The sequence below is a fragment of the Python bivittatus genome, unplaced genomic scaffold, assembly GCF_059951505.1.
Source record: "Python bivittatus isolate LINGU-HERP-01145 unplaced genomic scaffold, Pbiv_v1 ctg000140_np1212, whole genome shotgun sequence".
NCBI lineage: Eukaryota > Metazoa > Chordata > Lepidosauria > Squamata > Pythonidae > Python > Python bivittatus.
The window spans coordinates 2,279,155-2,299,233 of record NW_028277043.1 but is presented as its reverse complement, the minus strand read 5'-3'; the positions used below and the strand labels follow the sequence as shown (position 1 = coordinate 2,299,233).

The 20,079-nt window shown below is 44.1% G+C and overlaps 1 protein-coding gene across 2 annotated transcripts in view; it reads left to right on the top strand.

Moving 5' to 3' along the window:
• ST8SIA2 (ST8 alpha-N-acetyl-neuraminide alpha-2,8-sialyltransferase 2) overlaps positions 1 to 19,790 on the top strand; it is a 34,778-nt gene extending 14,988 nt beyond the window's left edge. Inside the window, exons 2-6 of one of the 2 annotated variants that reach the window (XM_088136433.1) lie at positions 3,321 to 3,383; positions 6,137 to 6,265; positions 7,694 to 7,951; positions 11,063 to 11,356; positions 18,473 to 19,790. In XM_088136433.1, coding sequence (XP_087992559.1) covers positions 3,321 to 3,383; positions 6,137 to 6,265; positions 7,694 to 7,951; positions 11,063 to 11,356; positions 18,473 to 18,758 — 1,030 coding nt within the window. In that variant the 3' untranslated portion in view covers positions 18,759 to 19,790. Of the gene's footprint in view, positions 1 to 3,320; positions 3,384 to 6,136; positions 6,345 to 7,693; positions 7,952 to 11,062; positions 11,357 to 18,472 lie in introns of those variants that run through there. The other variant, XM_088136434.1, reaches the window with a different exon arrangement.
• The last annotated feature ends 289 nt before the right edge of the window (positions 19,791 to 20,079 follow it).

The window sequence follows — 20,079 nt, the reverse complement described above, 5'->3', positions numbered from 1 at the left end:
AGACATCATTCCAACTTGACCACAAGAAATAATGTTGACCAGTCTTTCCATTAACTCAATAGCAAGCTGACTAGTAAACAGAAAGCAGATGTTAATGATCCAAGACTATAAATCTGAAGTCACAATATCTTTCCAAAAATGATAAGTGATGTTCGTTGCTGCCCCCCTGCTTGATAAATCCATAATTCTTCATAGAATGATAAATTCCAAATTGTTGGTATCTAGAGGCATGTATACCACCATGAGGTGACCAAAAATAAAGGTGAGATAAAATCAAATAAATCAATATTTACACTATATTGAACTTGGTAACAATCTATTAACTAACTTAAGGATATCAAACCAAAACTGAGCAATAGTAAGACGAGCCCATAACGTATGAGTGAGCATCCCTTCATCATTTTACACTTCCAGGAGTATACACCAGGAGTAGTAAAAAGAGTCAAGATGGCAACTGCGATGGTATGATTGAACCGCCATCTGTTTTTCATGTGCAGAGCTTTGATAGCCACCATCTTGACCTTTTTCACCACAACCTGTGGACACCCCTGCTTCCAGCATAATGCAAATGATAGCCAACCCTGTTTAAGCATTTAAATGTGGAAAACAATCTTTCATTCAGTCGCTCTCCTCTAACATCCTTAATTCTCTTTAAGACTGATTTATTAATGTGGTCTATTTCAACATTCTATTCCAGGGTTCTTGCAGATTGCTGATATCCTTCTTAGTGATACTCCAGACTGCTTATTAAAAAATTACTACAGCCTTAGAATCATCTAAAGCACATTCTGATGGTGATTTGAGAGTTTTGAAAACATTTTACATGTCTTCCACTGTGGACCATGGGTTTGGGGGCATTGTTTGATTGGACCTGCTTATCTGTGTATTGGTTAATGAGTGTGTGATAAGAGAGGATGTGGGCTGGCCTGTTTACTCCTTTCTGTGTCAGCCCTTCAAGGTAGACTAGATCAGAAACAGGACTCCACAGGAAGACTAGAACGCTACTTTCTTGAGATAGGCTATAAACAGAAACCTGCAAGTTGGTCTGTGTCTTCGCTTCCCTCCCTTGTATAACCCATTAAGTCAAGGTGGGGAGCTAGTCTGAGTCTCTCTGTAACACCCTCCCATCTTTCTGACCTCAGTGCCCATTTCTTCTGCACCTGGTGTTTCCCTAGCAGCTTCTGGATTCCTTCTCCTAGGTCATCTCCCTGGATCTCTCCATTCTTTAACAGTTGGTTGCTCTTTCTGACTGGCTTATAACTGGGCTTTATTTCTATACATCTGTTGATGCTAATTTGTCAGGGTGCCAGGTTTTGAGGCACATTTACCCCCAAATTCAACCAAATTTGATAGGACAAATTGCTACTTCTAAACAACCCCCAGAACCCATTTCTCTAATTCTGAGAACTGATGATGCCACCTACTCTGGTGATGAAACATCTGCAAGAAGAAAATCAAGCCCAGATAGCATGGAATACCCAACAATTGAACAAATGAGCTACATATGTTCTCTGCTATTGGAGTGTTAATATTTAGTTGAATCCATTCTTCCTCCCCACCCACCGCACAATATGTCCTCTTCCACTGACTGCCCCACAACCGCAAAGCATAATAGAGCCACTTCTGGGCTTAATGACTGGCAAGGTGCCCTTTCTCCACATGTCTCTGGAGTAGCTGGAGCCAAACCGTCCCATTTTTGTTTCATCCATCCAAAACAGTTTGTTACAGGACCCTTCAAGGATTTCTTCTGCCCCTGTTAGACAATGACTTTGGTGATGGACAGAGAAAAGGCTTCCTTCTGGCCACCTGTGGACAATTACTCCAGTGCTAACTAACTTTTCACCAGGTGATCCAGGAGCTTTGTTTTGCAGGTCAGACCAACTTTGGGGCAGTTCTAGCAAGGATTGTTCTTGTCCTTCAAGCTACAATCTAAGCCTCTTCTCTCCTAGTCATGTGACCCTAGAGCATATATGCAGTCTTCTCTGTGATTCCCAGTACTGTACATATGAACGCAAAGATGCAGTGGAAAGGAAACACGTTTCTTTGTTATACAGAAGAAAATAGAGATGCTTCCTATGGCCCCAGCTGGTGAGGGGGTTGGAAAGAATTCAAGAAGCCAACTTCTCCATGCTTTCTCCCTTATTTTTCTTTTCATCCAAATGGAATGGTGGGGGATAATATGCAAAAACTGCCTCTCCGTCAGCTCAAAAATTGTCCAAGAAGGGGTTTTTTTTTTTTTTTTACATCAATACAGAGCCTCCTGGATGTTTTTCTCTCTTTCCAGTGTACCATATAGTTCTAAAATTTCCTGGTGGATAGGAGACTTAGATGGAACCCTAGCTATGGCTGATAATGATTAGCTTGTACGTATGTAAGTATGTTTAAATAATATTTTTTTACAAAAATAAAAGATAAACATGGAAAAATATAGAAGGAAAGTAGGAAAGAAAGAAAAGAAAAGAAAAGAAAAGAAAAGAAAAGAAAAGAAAAGAAAAGAAAGAAAGAAAGAAAGAAAGAAAGAAAGAAAGAAAGAAAGAAAGAAAGAAAGAAAGAAAGAAAGAAAAGAGTTGAAAACACAAAGTCAATTAAGCCATTTCGGCAAGTTCTACCATCTTCACTGTCCACTCCTCCATTGCAGGTATTTCTGTATTCTTCCATTTTTGTACATATAATAATCTCTCTGCAGTTACCATATATAAAACCAATTGTCCATGAGTCTTTTTTAGTTGAGTGTCCATAAGTTCTCATAAGAAAAATTCTGGTTTCATGATAATGCTTAGCTTTCTAGATCAGCCAAGTTGGCTTTGCAATTGTGAATTTCCAGAAAAGGAGGGCACGTAACCTTCCCCATCTTTCACTCTGCAGCGGTGTGAGGGTTCAGTTCCCAGAGTGACAGTCCTGCTTCTCAGACATTATGGATTTGGCTGAAAATTGTGAGTAGAAGATGCAAGAGAAAGTTGACCTAAATGAACTGGCAAGATCATTTGCTGTTCTCATTGGTTTCACTCCTACTGATTTCATTGGAAGTCACTTCCAAGTAAGAGTCCGTAGGCTGACAGCCTCAATCAATTCCAACAAAGGATTGGCCTGGGTTGAATCATTTCTCATCAACCTGCCTGCTTTTTTTCTTGGTTAGAAGATGTTTCATGGGAGCTTTGAAGGATGGGGGGAGAAGAAACACTCTCTAAACACAAAAGCGTATCTCAGTATCTTATCCCCAGATCATGAACCCTGAAAGTGTTCTCTCTGGTCCACAGTGCAGAAGGAATCACCGTGAGCATTGAGCGGTTGATAAATAATGCATTTCCTTTGTTTTGCAGGAATTCTGGAGGCCGAGGTGCAGTCCGATCAGCAGCGAGCAGTTTACATAGCAAATCTAATAGGTTCGTAAATTAGTTGGTGTATCCTTTGGTTTCTGCTCGAAGGTGCTATTAATCTGCTTCCTCGTGCCATTTTCTCCTTTTTCGACGGGTGGGGGGAATGCTCTGTTCACTTACTCTGTAGATCTGCTTCTTTCCATGTTTCTGAGGGATTTTCTGCCCCAAGACTACACATCCCCTTAGGCCATGTTTGTTTAATTATGGTTTGTGACTAAGCCACAATTTGCTGAGTTCACACATCATACTAACCCATAATGGTTCTGGCAAACCATGGATGGCATGTGAAGCCAGCCAGTAACTTGTTGAGAGAGATGAGTACAATAAACAACTGAATCTCTCTTGGGTTGAAATTCATCTCTGCCCTTCCTGAAAGCTGTCTGTATCTCTGTGTGATTACCTGTTGTAATGTTGCCCCCTTCAACTTAGCATCTGATGGGAACAAGCAAGTTCTCAGCAACAAGAACAAACAACAACATTTGTACCTTGCTTCATGTGTTCAGATTTTAGCTTTGGAGAAGTCCTTCATTTGTTTATATTACAAACTCTGGGAAAAAATTTAAATGCCTGAAAAAGTAGGTAGCATGCAGAAATCTACAACTTCCCAAAAGTTCTCCTCCTGAATTTTCCCCCCAATTTCTCATGGTGATACTTGTGAATCTGCTTGAGATTTGAAGGTGGTAAAGGAACCCACTGCTGATTTTTTTTGTTACAGAAGTCTCCATGCTGTTAAACCTCCCCAACAGACCCCGGTTCCTGATCTGAAGAAGATAGTGGTGTCCTGGGGGGGAGGGATGGGGAGTCTAGGTGGCAGCGATTTCTGGTAGACATCAAACAATTGGGGGAAGATCATGAACCCACAGTGGGCACCACATACCCAAATCAGAGCATGAAACTTTCTCGAGCAAATCTTCTAGAATGGATTTGGATTATGAAAAATACAATCCTGTAATTAAGAAGTTGCAAAGAGATCTTAGACAATTAACAGGGATGGACACACTCTGTTTTTTTTTGTTTTGTTTTTTGGAGATCATCTACTAGGTGACAAAAATAGATCATTCCCAAGAATAAGCCAAAAACCAAACTGGAATGGGCCTAGTAGGCAGCCAAAGATTTGGCTACTTATTTAGAGGTCCAGAAGCATTATCTATCGGCAGATAGATAGATACTCCCTGCTTGTTCCGCTACATGAAATGTTGTTTCAATTACAAAGAAATCATCAAAGAATCAGAGGCCTGCCACTGGGCTTCCACAACTTTTCCAAGCTGAAACCTTGAGCAAGATTTGCCCCCCTCTGTTGTCAGTGGGGACTTGCATCGTGAGCAATTTCGATGTAGCCCTGTTCCAGTTGTGTTACAGCCACAATGTTGAAGGTGCTTCAAAGCAACCGATGCTACTTCAGAGACTGCAATGTATTGTTCCCTTGCCCTTGGGAGGAGTTTTATGGTTTGCCTGCCTCCCACCTCTGAAAATCTGTTGTAGCAGCATGCTGGCAAAGGAGCCCCAAAAGAAAGCTGTCAGCATGCCCTCATTAGACGATTTGAAGGCAGTGGAGACTTGCCGGTTGCCATCATGGCCACGTCCTAAACACTGGAGGGTGTTAGCAATATATTCTCTTTTATTAAAATGAAAAAGGGGAAAGGCATATGTTGAGTCATTGACCTGAAGGAGTGGCATTCAGTTACCGGTCAGAAAATCAGCACTGATTGGCGGACAGTTCTCTAAGCTCAGCTGCTGGGCAGAAAGGGCTGGTGGCTGGTGACTCTCTGTAAGTTCTACACTCCTAGATATGAAAACAGACTCATGCTTGCATCCTGGGGTCCAGATAATCAGGAGTAGCCTGGGTCATCCTCAGATGCAGTTTAAACTGAACTCAGAAGAGTTGGGAAATGAAAAAGCTGCTCATGTAGAAGAACCTCATGTGCAGATAATTGTGCTCTGTGCATTGTTGCCAAAGTCTCTTGGTTTGCATTGGACGATGCTTCCCAGATTTGTTAGCATTATAACTCTAGATCAGCATGGGCCAGAGTTGCAAATATAGAGGATGTCAGGTTGGGTAAGACGGGCATCGTCCAATGCATAGGTTTGATTGTTTTTTCATGCTTGACAGAAGAGGTGAGTGGGTGAAGAGACCCCTGGAAAATGTAGCCTATTGGAAGCAAGGTGTGGGAAGAAATATATGAAGTCTGCATTTAATTTCACATTTTCAAACTAATATATAAACCAAAAGTTACCAATTTAAATATGCAAATGTTATTTTTACTCTTATAATGATAAATCTGGGCTTCTGCATGTATCTGTGAAAATAATGTTCAAAAAATGCCTTGGGGGAAACTGCTTGCACAAGCTGTGTGCATTAACTTGCAAACAAACTAAACCTCTTCAAGAAAACACATACCAAATTGCAACTAAATTGTAGTGCAATAAAGGGCATAGACACGGAAGTGAGAAACTGAATTGAAAGGTTCAAAAAGAGGTAAAATGGGGAGAAATCAAGACTGATCGATTCACTCCTCCCAAATGACACCAACAAGAACCCACCACAATGGTGTTTGGTTGCCTGCCATTGAAAGAGAAACACGAATGGGAGAACCAAGCCAATTTCTAACTCTGATAGCTTCAATGAGCTCACTTCTCAGGGATTACAGGCTGGCTGGCATAGGCGAGCAATCAGATGGATATTGGGAACGCTACTAATAAATCCTACTTTTTCTCTCTCTCTCTTTCTCTCCCTCCCTTGCTCTCCTTTTTCTCTCCAGAACCGACATGATAGTAAATGGTTCTTCATCTCCAGCTGTGGTTGAGCAAAGTCATGAAAGCATTAAGCACCGTGACAAGACAGTTCCACCCCAGTGGATACACAATCAGACGCTGTCACTGACCATCAGGTATGGGGAATGGCCCACAGGGACAAATCTCAGCCACGGTGACAGATGCTGGCAACCTTCAGCAGATACAAAAGCCAAGGTGGGTGCTAGTTAGGTGGTGGACTAGGAGTGGAACAACCAGGGGTCAAATCCACTGTCAATTCATGGGGTGAGTTTGGGCCTTCCAAATGATAGACGTGTTTCGAATCTCCCTCTTGACAAATGTCCCCATATGCAGCTGCCTAACCCAACTGATTTTGAAAACAAACAGAATAAAATTGCTTGAAAAGCTCCTGGAGAAAAGCCAGTATATGGTGCAGTTATTTTAAAAAAGCAGAGAGCTCAGTTTCCAAGCCAAAATCCCCCTTCTCCAACCTGGTGCTTGTAGCATAAACGTAGCTGCCATCTTGACTTTTTGGACCTCCACCCCCACCCCTTAAGGCTCCAATTTCCAGAACTCCTGAGCAGAGATTTCTCAGTCTTCCCCCTGCTCTCAAAAGAGGAGAAATGTTTATATTCACATAGTCCCTAAGATTCATATCTTGGAATATATAAAAAGAAACCATCTGCAAGTGCAAATGGATTACTTTCTTCTTTTTGTACCCTCCTGTTTGGATAAGTTGGAGTCCCTCAAACAGTTGGATGGCTCCAGGCTAGGAAACCTTGTTGTCAGAGCTAGTGAAATGATTTTTGCATGAAGTGCACATAGATTATGCATGCCAAGAAGTATTAGCATTACAGAACTGGCCTCTGAGTTGAGCTGAATGCCTGGTGAATACACATCCGTGTAGTTTGTCAGGAACACAGACATAATTTTCCATTGCCCTCTTCTGTTTTCGTTTTTGCTGTCTTTTTTGGTCCCCCCACCCCCTCCCCAGCTTTGCTTACTAATCTGGGATCTGATCTGGGTGCTATCTGTGATAGACTTATGGCGGTTAATGTTAGCTTCGTTCTTCGCCTTGTTATTCCAGGCGAAATTGTCATTTCAAAATTCTTGTAGCAACTTTCAAAATAAATGAAATTCATTTTCATTCATTCATTCATTCATGAAAGCCAGCTGGGTGACTTTCGGCCAGTCCCACTCTCTCAGCCCAACTCACTCACAGAGTTGTTGTTGTGAGGAAAATAGAACAAGGAAGGAGTTTTAGGTATGTTTGCCACCTTGAGTAAGAAAGGCAGGATACAAAATCTAAAAAAAAAGGATTCCCCAGCTACCAAAATACATTTTCCAATAGAAGAAAAAAGGTGGGAAATAACATCAAAAGCCAAGTCTGCATGTATGCAAAGTGAAGGAAGGAAGGAAACAGAGAGATGGGGGAAATGGATGGATGGAAGGAAGGAAGGAAGGAAGGAAGGAAGGAAGGAAGGAAGGAAGGAAGGAAGGAAGGACTAGGCAGTATTCCAGAAGCATGATGATTCTGTGTTTTTATCTTCCTCTTCTTCTGAAAGAAAACACATCCTGAAGTTTTTGGATGCTGAGAAAGACATCTCGGTGCTCAAGGGGACTCTGAAACCAGGAGACATCATCCACTATGTGTTTGACAGGGACAGCACCATGAACATTTCCCAGAATCTCTATGCCCTCCTACCGAGGACATCTCCACTGAAGGGCAAGCACTATCGGACCTGTGCCATTGTGGGGAATTCGGGCATCCTGCTGAACAGCGGCTGCGGCAAGGAAATTGACACCCATAGCTTTGTGATAAGGTAAGCGCTCATGGAAAACGCAGGGCGGGTCCTCAGCTTCAGGCAGGATTGGACAGACTTTGGATAGCGAAGAAGGAGGCCGTCTTTGTCTCCTTTGTCTATAGTTGCAGAGTGGCAGGGGTGTCCATGGGGCAGGGCCAAAGAAGTCACAACGGTGGCCATGACCATTCGTTTGAAACCCCATTTCCCCCCCATGTGTGGCATGCACTGCATGTAAAGAAGAGCTAGGGCTTTGCTTGTGCAGTTGCAGCGGTCATCTCGGCCTTTCTGATGCACCGTCCCCCACCCCCAGATGTCATGGCAGACTGGGTGGGGTGAAGTGGATGGAGCTGGGTCCATGGAGGGGATTTTTCTCCCTACCCCCATTTGAGAGGGAAAGTTACTGATTTTGTTTTGAAACGCTTCTGTCTGTTTTAGGGTATTCTGTTGCACTGGGTATTCCATGAAAAAATCACCACCACCACTGATTTTTGGGAATTGTGCAGTCAGAATTCAGTGGCAAAAATGAAGGGGGATTGAGGGGTCACAAGAACTTTGTGAGATTGTGCGTGGCTCCAGAGGCACAAATTGTTCAGTCCTGGTCAAAAGTCTGGATAGTTCTTCTCTCTGGCTTGGTACCAAGGACCTGACACTAGATGGAAACAAGAAACTGAGAGAAGACCTCTCTGGGTGTCTATTGTGACAAAGAGCAGTTTAAGGGCATCTTTACCCCTGGACTTACTTCTCTGAGAGTCTAGGTGGTTAGAATCCATATGGTTGGATTCTGCACTGGTTTCACAGTTGGGTCTTCTACAACCATCTCCAGATGGTGCCTTCAAGCCCCAGATTTTTCAGCCATTCTGCCTGAGGAATTCCAGAAGTTAAAGTCTATCCCTTTATTTAAACCAATGTTTCTCAACCCTGGCAATTTTAAGATGTGTGAAGTTAAACTTCTATTCCCTCCTGGCTGGGGAATTCTGGGAGTTCAGGTCCACACATCTGAAAGTTGCCAAGGTTGAGAAACACTGAGTTAAACTATGCATGCCTGTAAATCTTTAAGTGTGCAGGGGCATCCATGGGGGGCATGAATAAAGAAAGTCAAGATGGTGAGGCTTCAATCATGTAGTGGTAGCCACCCTCTTGACTTGTATGACCCCTCTGCAGACTCCCCTGAAGGCGTGGTTTAAATATGAACAAAAAGAATTTGTGGAAAAGTAATGGTCCTTTGATTTCTTCCCTAACAAGGGTTCAGAGTGAGAATCCAGTCTTACAACTAAGCCTACCAAAAAAAAAGTGACTAGCTGGGAAAAAATATTTATTTTCTATATGGAGGCAGAGGAGATGCCAGGGAGGACTATGTTCCTCCCCTTTATTAACCTTTATGCTACTCCCTGTGAGTAGATGAGTGTTGAAATACAAGGAGGCTTGTTTTGCTCATCCATGGACCGTAGGTATTCTAGAGGTTGGGGAGATATGTGGGGAGAGGCTGCATCACATTTTGCAGATCCCTTTGAGGGTCCTACAGGTAGATAAACTAGTAGTGATAGAAACACTTACCCACACTTCTGTGGACTTCCTTCCTTCCTTCCTTCCTTCCTTCCTTCCTTCCTTCCTTCCTTCCTTCCTTCCTTCCTTCCTTCCTTCCTTCCTTCCTTCCCATCTTCCTTCCCATCTTTCTTTCTTTCTTTCTTTCTTTCTTTCTTTCTTTCTTTCTTTCTTTCTTTCTTTCTTTCTTTCTTTCTTTCTTTCCCTCCCCTCCCCTCCCCTCCCCTCCCCTCCCCTCTCCTCTCCTCCCCTCTCCTCTCCTCTCCTCTCCTCTCCTCTCCGCTCCTCTCCTCTCCTCTCCTCTCCTCTCCTCTCCTCTCCTTTCCTTTCCTTTCCTTTCCTTTCCTTTCCTTTCCTTTCCTTTCTTCCCCCCTCTCTCTCCTTGAGGCCCAGGCAGCAGAATTCCCTGGTGGCTTCTCTCTTGCATTAATGAGGCTAACGGTTGGGGTGGGGGGAGGGCAGGGGAAGAGAGCCTCTCTCTGGTTCTTTTCTCTCCTTGTCATTGCTGCAAATAATCACATAGGGACCTTCATTGTCAGAGAGGCCTTGCAGCCGAATAGCCAACACACAAAGGCTGGAGATGAGGAGCTTGGAATTGGGTTCCCAGAGAAGCCAGTCCAAAAGAAAGCAAGCCTTGGGTGGCATCATGTAGAATCTGGCTTGGATCTTCCAGCCCTCCCACACTGGGCACTCCCCAGCTTGTTGCCTTCTTTCCCACGATCACATCTGTCTTGATCACATGCCACTGCCCTCTCCTCCTTTTTCCATTTCACTTTCAACTGAATTGCAGTCAGACTTTCTTGAATGATTGCAAGCTCATAAGAGGCCCAGGAAATGTGACTGTCCTTAGCCAATTCATTTCTAATAAAGTTAAAGTAAAATCTCCTTTGAGTTGAGTTCAACTTCTTGGACACATCCATGTAGCTTTCTTTGGCAGCAGTATGGAAGTGCCTTGTTATTGCTTTCTTCTGAGATATTTTTTCAACTTCCCAGTCTAGCCTACATCCCTGGGATTCCCTGGTGATCTCCCATCCAAGTTCTAGTCAGATCCAGCCCTGATTACTTTTTTTGAGATTGGCCAAGGATGGTTGGATGGTACCACCTGGCTAGACTGCTTAGTTCCAGGGGTTAATCACTGGCTACTCTTTGAGGAGGCACTTCCTTACTTCTTTAAACTGGGAGTGGTTGACAGATGGAGAAGGACTTGGACAGTGGAAGCAGTGGCATCTGGGGCAGGAGGCATCCGAGTGGCACAAGCAACATCATGCCCAATGGGGTAAAGCTTGTGGTACAATGCTGCAATGTTGCTTTTGACATTTGGAGGAAAGCAGCAAGAGCCTGCAGACACCACTGAATGGAAGGCAGGACATTCAAGACGGTGGCCACCTAGAAACCAAATAAGTGTAAGAATGCCATAATCTATCCAATTTTTGCAAAATTCCTTTTTTCTTTGAATGAAAGAAGAATTGCTAGGGAAAAAGAACCATAGGAGAATTTCTCTCCCCTGCTCTAGATGATGTCTAGAAGGTAACGTGTAGCCTGCTCTGAGCCTGTATTCTAAAGAACCTTTGGCATTTCCATTTCTAGATGCAATCTAGCCCCAGTGCAGGAATATACCCACGATGTTGGAACAAAGACTGATCTGGTCACCATGAACCCTTCCGTCATCCAGCGTGCCTTTGAGGACCTGGTGAATGACACCTGGAGGGAGAAGCTGCTTCAGCGTCTTCATAGCCTCAATGGCAGCATCCTTTGGATCCCAGCATTCATGGCCAAAGGGGGCAAGGAACGGGTGGAGTGGGTCAACGAACTCATCCTCAAGCATCACATCAACGTCCGCACTGCCTACCCATCTCTGCGACTGTTGCATGCTGTACGAGGGTGAGCAGTTCTGGGGCTAAAGAGGGTGAAACAAAACAGGAGGGGAAACTAGCTTAGAGTGGAGGATGAATCCAACATTTCAAATTTGGAATGGTTCCTACTTCCCAGTTGGGCTGAAGTAGAGGAGATGTAGGAAGAGATGCAGTGCTTTTAGGGAGTTTTGTCTTTATATTCATGCACAGAATCAAGAAAAAAAGTGTGCATGAAATGGGCGAATTTGATTCAAGCAGAGTTACAGAAGAGAAGGAATCAGAGGCATCTATGGTGTGTGTGTGTGTGTGTGTGTGTGTGTGTGTGTGTGTGAAAAATTCAAGATGGGCATGACCATGAGACTAAAGCCCCATCCCTTCCTCTAATCATGGCCACCATCATGATTTTTGTGGGGTGGGGCTTCAATCACATGTCATGACCACTATCTTGACTTTTTTGACCTCTCTTGTAGACACCCTTTGAAGGAATACCAGTTGGGGATGGGGGTCCTGACTAGTCCCAGTCCCTCTAGGCTGATGGATGAGAACCTTCTATGGTGGCTCCCAACACCCAGCATTTAAGGTAGAGGTGTCAGCAGAGGGAGAGCAGAAAAGTCAAGATGGTGGCCATGACTGCATGAATGCATCCATGATGGACATAAGCAGGGGGTGGGGCTTTGATTGTATGGTCTCAGCTGCCAACTTTTTTTTACTTCCTCCACAGACACTGATTTAAGACCTGATATTCAGGAAATAGTAAACCCCCATCAAGAAGCCTGATCCACAAACCTGTGCAGTCTCCTTTTCAAATTGTCCAGCAAATTCCCCAGCTTAACAATGTGCTGTTTCCCTCTGTCAGTCTTAAATCTCTCTGCATGTAATGGGTGACCTAGCTTGAGAAAGGGAGAAAAACTGTCTCCCCATGACCTTAGCCATGCCTAATTTTAGCCCTTGGTCCTCCTCTGTTCCAAACTGTAGAGGCCCAGTTGCTGTATCTTTCCTCAGAGGGAGCCTGACCCAGCCTCCAAGTCCTATTGGTTACCATTTTTGGATCTAGGGTACTGGGAGCTGAGTCCAAAAGTGGCATCCACAGGAAAAGAGGAATCAAAACAGACAAAATGGCAGGTTTGCATGATGATACAAGGGGTGGGTCTTGATCATGATGCCACATCTGCCATCTTGCCTGCTTTGACGACCTCTCCCTCTGCAGAAACCACTGATTCCAAAACTCTTGGGAGCCACCACATTGTCTATCTTTCTATGTCTCCTGTGTTAAGTTCTAAAGAGCTGGGGGGACATGGTTTCCCCCTATCCATTTCATTTTCTACCTGGCAAATGGACCAGATGTTCTGTGGCAAATTATGAGAAGATGATCAAAGTGGGGTTGTCTGTTCTGGCAATGGGTCCTGTTCACACGACTGGGATGATCCTCTCCCCAGTTAATGACTTGGTGCACAGGCAGCCTGTGGGATATCCAGCTGGTTGCATTCAGGCAACACACTTAGTCTGTTTCTTGAACTAACCCATTTTCTGGGCCCACAGAATACATCCCAAAACCAACCAGATGGCCTTCATTCACACAACACCCTAAGCCACAAGAGTCTCACCAAGGCTAGCACTAATCAAGTTTAGTATGTTGTACATGTTATGCTGTTCAGGACCTTATTGTGCTCTTCCTTTTCTGGAGGGGAACAAAACAATCTGTGGCAGCCCACTCAGGATGAGTGCCACCAGGGACAGAGTTCCCTAACCTTTATGTTCCTGCCCTTTTTTCACCTTTCATCTGGCTGTGGGTGGCCATAACTAAAATGGCAACTAAGGAAGAATTCCTAGAGAGAAGTTTACCATCAACGTAACTCCCCAAAGAAACTGTTTGGAGCTAAAACTAACAACTTAAGATAAGTTGCCTGAGTTAGTTGCTATGACTGAGTAAACAGATCATATGAATGCATCCAATCAGTGGTGATGAACGAGGCAGAAGAAAGATAAAAGAACACAGAGATAACATTGGAAAAGGAGTGAATGAACTGTTAAGGGAGGAAAAAGTGACAATTGATTCCTGGAGCAGGGCAAAGTGTGAGAAGGAAGCTCAGAATAATCTCACCTTGATTCTGTATGGTACAACTGATAGGCTTTCAGAATTGATGTCAGCCCTTCCAGAAAGGCCAGGTCAGGAAACAGGTACCACAAGGATTCTACATCTACCTTTTTTTGTTGATGTAGAATATAATAACAGAATCTTGAAAGCCTCTAGGAGTTTCTCTCTGCCCCATCTTATAGCAAACAGAATCAAGGTGGGGTTATTCTAAGTTTCCTTATCACATTGTCCCCTTTCCCTGGGCTGAGTTGCTGTTTCTCCCCCCTTAACAGTTCCTCCATTCCAAGGTCATCTCTGCATTCCTTTACAGTAGAACAAGCTACCAAGACAAGAGCCGGTGCGGTACAGCGCTAATTACAACTCCAAGACATAGACAGGTTCAAAGCTTTGACCCTCCCTCAAATAAGCTGTGAAATGACCAGCCATAAAATATGGATCACTTTGTCCTTGTCTGTCTCTGTGTGTATATGAGTGTGCATTTGTTCGTCTGGAGGTGATTAAACCTGAGAGTGAATTACTAAAACAGCTACCATGTCTGGGCTGCCAAAATCTGTATGACCACCAAATGGCCAGCTAAATATACCAGCTATTTACTGTTTTCTAGTGGTTGTGCAGAGCTTAACAGCTATGCAAAGTAACCCTAATTACTGATTACAGAATTGTTGCTCCCATGGAACCAGGATAATTTTTCCTTTCAATTCAGGTAGCAGACAATAAGGCCCAGAAAATACAGGACATTATAGATTATTTGGTATAAACATATCCAAAGAGACATGGAAAACGTACTGGTCTGCAGCTAAAATGTTGAAGCCTAGTGGAATGGATGGATGGATGGATGGATGGATGGATGGATGGATGGATGGATGGATGGATGATAAATAGAGTCTGATAATTTTAATGTTGGCAGAGAGATGATTGTATCATAAACAAATGAGATTAATGAATGTGTTCTTCCACTTAATACTCTTGAAGAATTAATGTTCTTACTCTGATTTGAGACTCAACTGATAGTTTAAGTAGGAAGCTAAGCAAGGTTGGACTGGGATAATATTTGGATGGGAAACTACCAGGAAATCTCAAGGCTTAAAGCTAGATTGGGAAATTGAAAATTATCTCAGAAGAAGACCATGGCCAACCACCGTCTTGTTGTTGTCAAGAAAATGCAGAAGTGTCTCCAGGAGACTAGCAGGAGTCAAGCTTGAATGGAAGGACATGTTCCCTGTGTTATAAGTGGATAACTTGATTATTGAAGCTCCATAATCTTTCTTGATAATGGAATCCAAAACGTGCCTTGCAATTTCTCACAAACTTTCTTCTTTTCTTACTGAAGTGACAGATGGAGCTACCCTGGTGCTATTTTCACTTACACATCTTTCCATCATTTTGAAGATTCCCGACTTGAAAAAAACCTCTGGGAGAAATTCCTTCCTGGGGCCCTCCCTTGGGATTTAATGCTGGAAATGTGGGCAGCCAGAGAGGCTGCAGTTGGCTGGAGAGAGGATTGAACAATGAAAGACAGGACATTCACATATACTCCCTGGTGTCAGCCCCACTAGGTAGATCAGATCATAAAATCAACTCCACAGGAAGACTAGAACTACACTCTATTGAGATAGACTATAATAACAGAATCTTGTATGTCTGATTGTGCTGGACCTCCCTGTCTTCTTATACTCCAGTGAATCAGGGAGGTGTTTACCTGAGTCCCTTCTGAATATTATCTTGTTTCCCAGGACTTAAATAAGGTTTCAGCCCTCTTTACCTAGGTAGACGTTACCTAGGTAGATATTTCTGCCAAGGACACTTCCCTTATTCTCTACACTTGGCCACCACATCACTAAATGTGCCATAGCACCCTGCTTCACGCATGAGAATTTCACCAAAGTTCCATTCTCTTTTGAAACCAGTTTCAAAAGCAGATTTCCTTTCACCAAATTGAACGTTGGCTTGTAGGCAGAAAAAAAGTAGGAGGTTTTCTTTTCTTTTCTAATTTGAACCCTGCTTGTTTCAGCTTGACTGACCTTCACAAGTCCCCTGGCATCCAAGGGACTAACCCACTCCAAAATAAACACATTCATGCAAATAGTATTTTGCCAACTTAGGAAGAAGCTTGGCTCAACCAGAACAATTCACAGAAAAGAGATACCAAGTGGCAGATGTCTGCTTGTTTTTTTTCCAGCTGCCTTGGTCAATTCAAACGATACATTTAATAGCAATGCCAAATGATGTAGCCAATGGTTGGCAGTAAGGAAATAATTATGCCCTTTCGCCAGCCCTCTCATTAAAACCTGGAATCTTGCACAACAGTGGTGGCACACAGAGTTGATGCCACATCACTTGCAGGTTTGCAAAATTAATTAGCCTTTGTTGTGGGCCCAGGTGTTTAGCCAAGAGGAGAGGGTGGTGGGGAGTGGCAGCAGAACCTTCTTGAAGCTGACTCAAGGATGGAACAGGAAGAATATCACATTTTGTTCCCTCTGCAACTGGCATGAGTAATCGGAGTCTTCAAGCACATCACCTGAAAGAGAACGGAGGCTGTGCTTCACAAACTGCCCCTCTGCCTCTTTCCGATCCATTTGTGGCCACTAAACTTCTGGTTTGTCACAACTACATCTTTTGGTTGCTGACAAAACTCGATGACTTTGGGCTTTTCCCCTCTGCTGAGCTGAAGTGTTCTCCATCTAACCTGGTGCCAGAAGAAATCCATCCTGGCGTGAAGTGCAGTATCAAGATAATGAGGGAAAAGTTATTCTGATCGTGGTGCAACTGAGGACAATCCCAGCCTGCCTCACTCGTGGGTTGGGGATGGGATGAAGGCGTTGTCTTGGGGATCCAGCAGGAAAAAAAAAGGGGGTCAAGGCCTATTTGTGCCATGATTATCAGCTGGTGGAGAAAGGCCATTTGAAGGCCCTTCAGTAGGCTTGGATGGAATGCCCACTTTCCAAATTTCTGCAACAATATATATATATCTCAGGATCCCACCCTAATCACTGCTTGATACATACAACATCCTTGCACAAATGTCTCTTAGAAAACTTAGAAATAAAGTAGAGGCATTTTTAGCAACGTCTCGTGCCTGACCCAGTAAATACAGGAATACTGAAAAAGCAGTTGAAGTTGTATTGGTCCATGGAGGACAGGCTGGACCCAAAATCCATGTAAAATCATGATTGGGTGATATCTTTATTTGGGCCACTCAAATTAATGCAAATGGTTGTGCAACCTGGGAGTTTTCAAGGACTTTTTCATCAGGCAACTGATTACAAAAAAGAAAAAAGAAGAAATCTGGGTTAAAAAGCATGGCTGTGATACCCAAAGTTACAAGTCATAGCGTAACATGATGACCTGATTCTGACAACCTGCTCAGACAATGGTTGGTTCCTGCAACACACTGAGCTTGCAACTACACAGCCCCATTTCGTATTTTGTACAAACCCAGCCAGAGAAAACAAGTCATGGTGTGCTCCAGCATACTGTAGTTCAGGAGTTCTTAAAAACCTATTTACCTAGACCAGCTTACCCTAATCTGTGCCTCTGAAATGGGTTAGGCTCCAACTCTTCTAACCCCCTTAGCCATCATGGCTGCTGTTCCTGATTGCAGGGCATTTTGGGAACTGTGGTCTCTCTGCATCCGGAGGACACCAAGACAGGGAAGGCTCATCTACAAGAGGCCTACATAGCTAGACTGCAAATGTCAATTGATGCCTTTGGTATAAAAAAGACTGCTCATTCAACTCCAGAGCTGTAACTGAGGCGTGTCAAATCATGAAGGAGCGTTGAACCAGTGCAATCACATGCCACAAACATAAGACAAACTCAATGTCATCTATGATACCCCCAAAGTAGGATGAAATCAGTTCACACACACACACACATATATCCTTGCTGGTATTCAGCATCTGATCCTTGGTGCCTTTTTCCTTCTGAAAATGAAGAGAAGGCAAATCGGAGTCCAGATGGCTCTTTAGCATTCCCCAGTTTGTAGAATTTTGAATAGTGCAATTTTTCAAAGTTACATCCCTAGCTTGTTTCACGAGACTAGCAGCTTCTCGTGTGCATTTTCTCCTTGCCATGTATAACAGTGTCTCTGTCTTTGAAACAGCTCCCAGTCACAGACACTGGGTTTGTTGAATAAGGACTGCACTGCAAATTTTCCCTGTGAATAATAATAATAATAATAATATATAATATAATATCATCATCATCATCATCATCATCATCATCCTGCCTGCCTGCCTGCCTGCCTGCCTGGTGAAGTCAGGCAGAGTGGATGTGCTTCAGGTCCCTTCAATTAAACAATGTCATCTCACAGGGCCCAGGAAGTGGGCCTTCTCCGTTGGCAGCCCCTGCCTCCTGGAATGACATTCCCCTGTATTGCTCCCATATTGCTTGCATCTTAATGACTTTCCAAAAACGATTAAAAATCTGGTTGTTCTCCCAGGCCTTGAGATAGGGAGGTTATGGCTTTGGTTCTTCGAGTGTTGAGTTAGGCTTCTGGTTGGTTGTGTTTTCTTTTGACATATGTTGCTTTTTCTCTTCTCACTGTAAGCCACTCAGAGTCATTAAGGAGTTGGGCAGCCTCAAAATCAAAATAAATAGCAACCATAGCAAACCTAACATTGACGCAATGCTGGCTTACTTAGGAATAGGTCTTATCAACTCAACAATGAAAATAACTCCCTTTGAGGTCGTTTCAGCTGCTTGTGAGTGGGTTCAGTTGACAGCTTGCAGCTAGCTTCCCCAAAGTTTGGTTGGCAACTCCGGCAGGTATCACTCCTTCATCATCACCTTCATCTCTTCCTCCCAGTGGCTGGCACTCAGCACTATTGTTTTGATGTTCTTCACATCCTCTGACCTTCTTAAGGTCTGCTGGAACTTACAGATACTGATTTTTGGCCCCTGATGATTTTCCCTCTCCAAGCTGTTGCAAAATCTTTTGGCAGTAATGATGTCGCCTTGTGTAAAGAAGCATTCCCCCCCGCCCCCAGTGTTCTCAGACTCATGCCAAAGGAAGTTAACAGTTTCTTATATGATTTTGTTCCCTTCCAGGTATTGGCTGACAAACAAAGTGTACATCAAGCGCCCAACCACTGGCTTATTGATGTATACCCTGGCAACTCGCTTCTGCAACCGGATTTACCTCTATGGTTTCTGGCCATTTCCCCAGGGCCCAGACCAAAACCCTGTGAAGTACCACTACTACGACAGCCTGAAATATGGCTACATGTCCCAGGCCAGTCCTCACACCATGCCCTTGGAATTCAAAGCGTTGAAGGTCTTGCACCACCAGGGAGCCTTAAAACTCACCGTTGGGCCCTGCGACGGAGCCACGTAAAAAGAGGCTTCTGGCAAGCCACTTTCCTGGAGGCTGTGCCCCATGGGAGGATTGGGGAGGGGAGGCCGGGAGGAGTGGTAGGTGGTGAGGTGGGTTTTCTTGGTTTGGGAGAAGAGCACGACATGGCCGTAAGGGCTCTGCGTTGAAGTGGACCCAGCATTTGGTGCAAGGAACAGAAGAGCTGGGGAAGAACCCTAAGAGAAGGTGGCCTTTGTCGTTCCCAGGCCTGGAAGCCACTGTGATTTGTATGGGTACTTTAGTGTGACAACTCAGTGTTAGGCCAGATGTTGTGCGTGGTCTAGAAGTGATAGATAGGGCCGGTTTGGCTAAGAAAGCCGGGCTTTCCCCGGTTTGTGTTGTGTTCTTGGCTTAGTGGATGTAGGGGTAGGGATTAAACCTTAGAGATGCTGTTTTTCAAGCAGGGCGGGACCACAGCAGAGACCCTGCAGGTCAGTTCTCAAAAGGCTTCTGGCCAAGGAGAGGTTAACCTTGCTATATGGAGCTTTTCTCAACGGGGCCACCAGCCGCGCCCATTCAGAAAACAGCGGAGCGCCCGCACACAGCTGGCTCAGACAAAGCCAACCCAAGATCCTCAGACACAAGAGGATTGGCATTTCTGACATTTCCACTGGAAGAGAAAATGTCAGCCCATTGATAGGACAGTGAGACTGGTCATTTTTTAAAAATAAGAGATGGAAGTGGACTTCAAAGGGGGGGGCGCCGTTTTGTTTCCTGCTGTGGTTTCCCCCTTCCTTGGTAGAGAAGCCCCTTTCAGCGGTACTAAATAAGCGATGCCAATCTGGGGCATCCACTGGGCTGGGGTCAAAAAAGTCAGAGGGCAGCCACAATTGTGCAATCCAAGGCCCGCTCCTTTTTTTACATGCTAAGCCCTGATGCCAATTGAAGGAAGGAACTGGCATTCAGGGTTTCAGTTTGTAAAAGCGAATTCACAGGCTGGATTTTTTTTTTTTTTTTTGTTCCAACAACTGTTTTATTGTGCTTTAGCAGATTTGTTAATAAACCCAATTTTAAGTCACTGTAGCAATCTGTGCCTTCATTATTTGAGCCTGGCTTTCACAAACAGCAGATGAGAAATCAGTCTGAGGTTGGAACCGTACCTCATCCCTGCACACAAAAAGCTTGCAGATCCAGGGGAAATCAAAGTAACATGTTTTACACACTGTGCAGGAGGGGAGTGATCTTCATCAAGACACAGCAAATCCGAAAGGGAAGTTTAATCCATCCCTTGCCATCTTCAGTTCCTCTCCTCCTCCCCAGAAATCCTCCCCAGAGCACTTAGTGTGATTGTTACTTTGGTGGC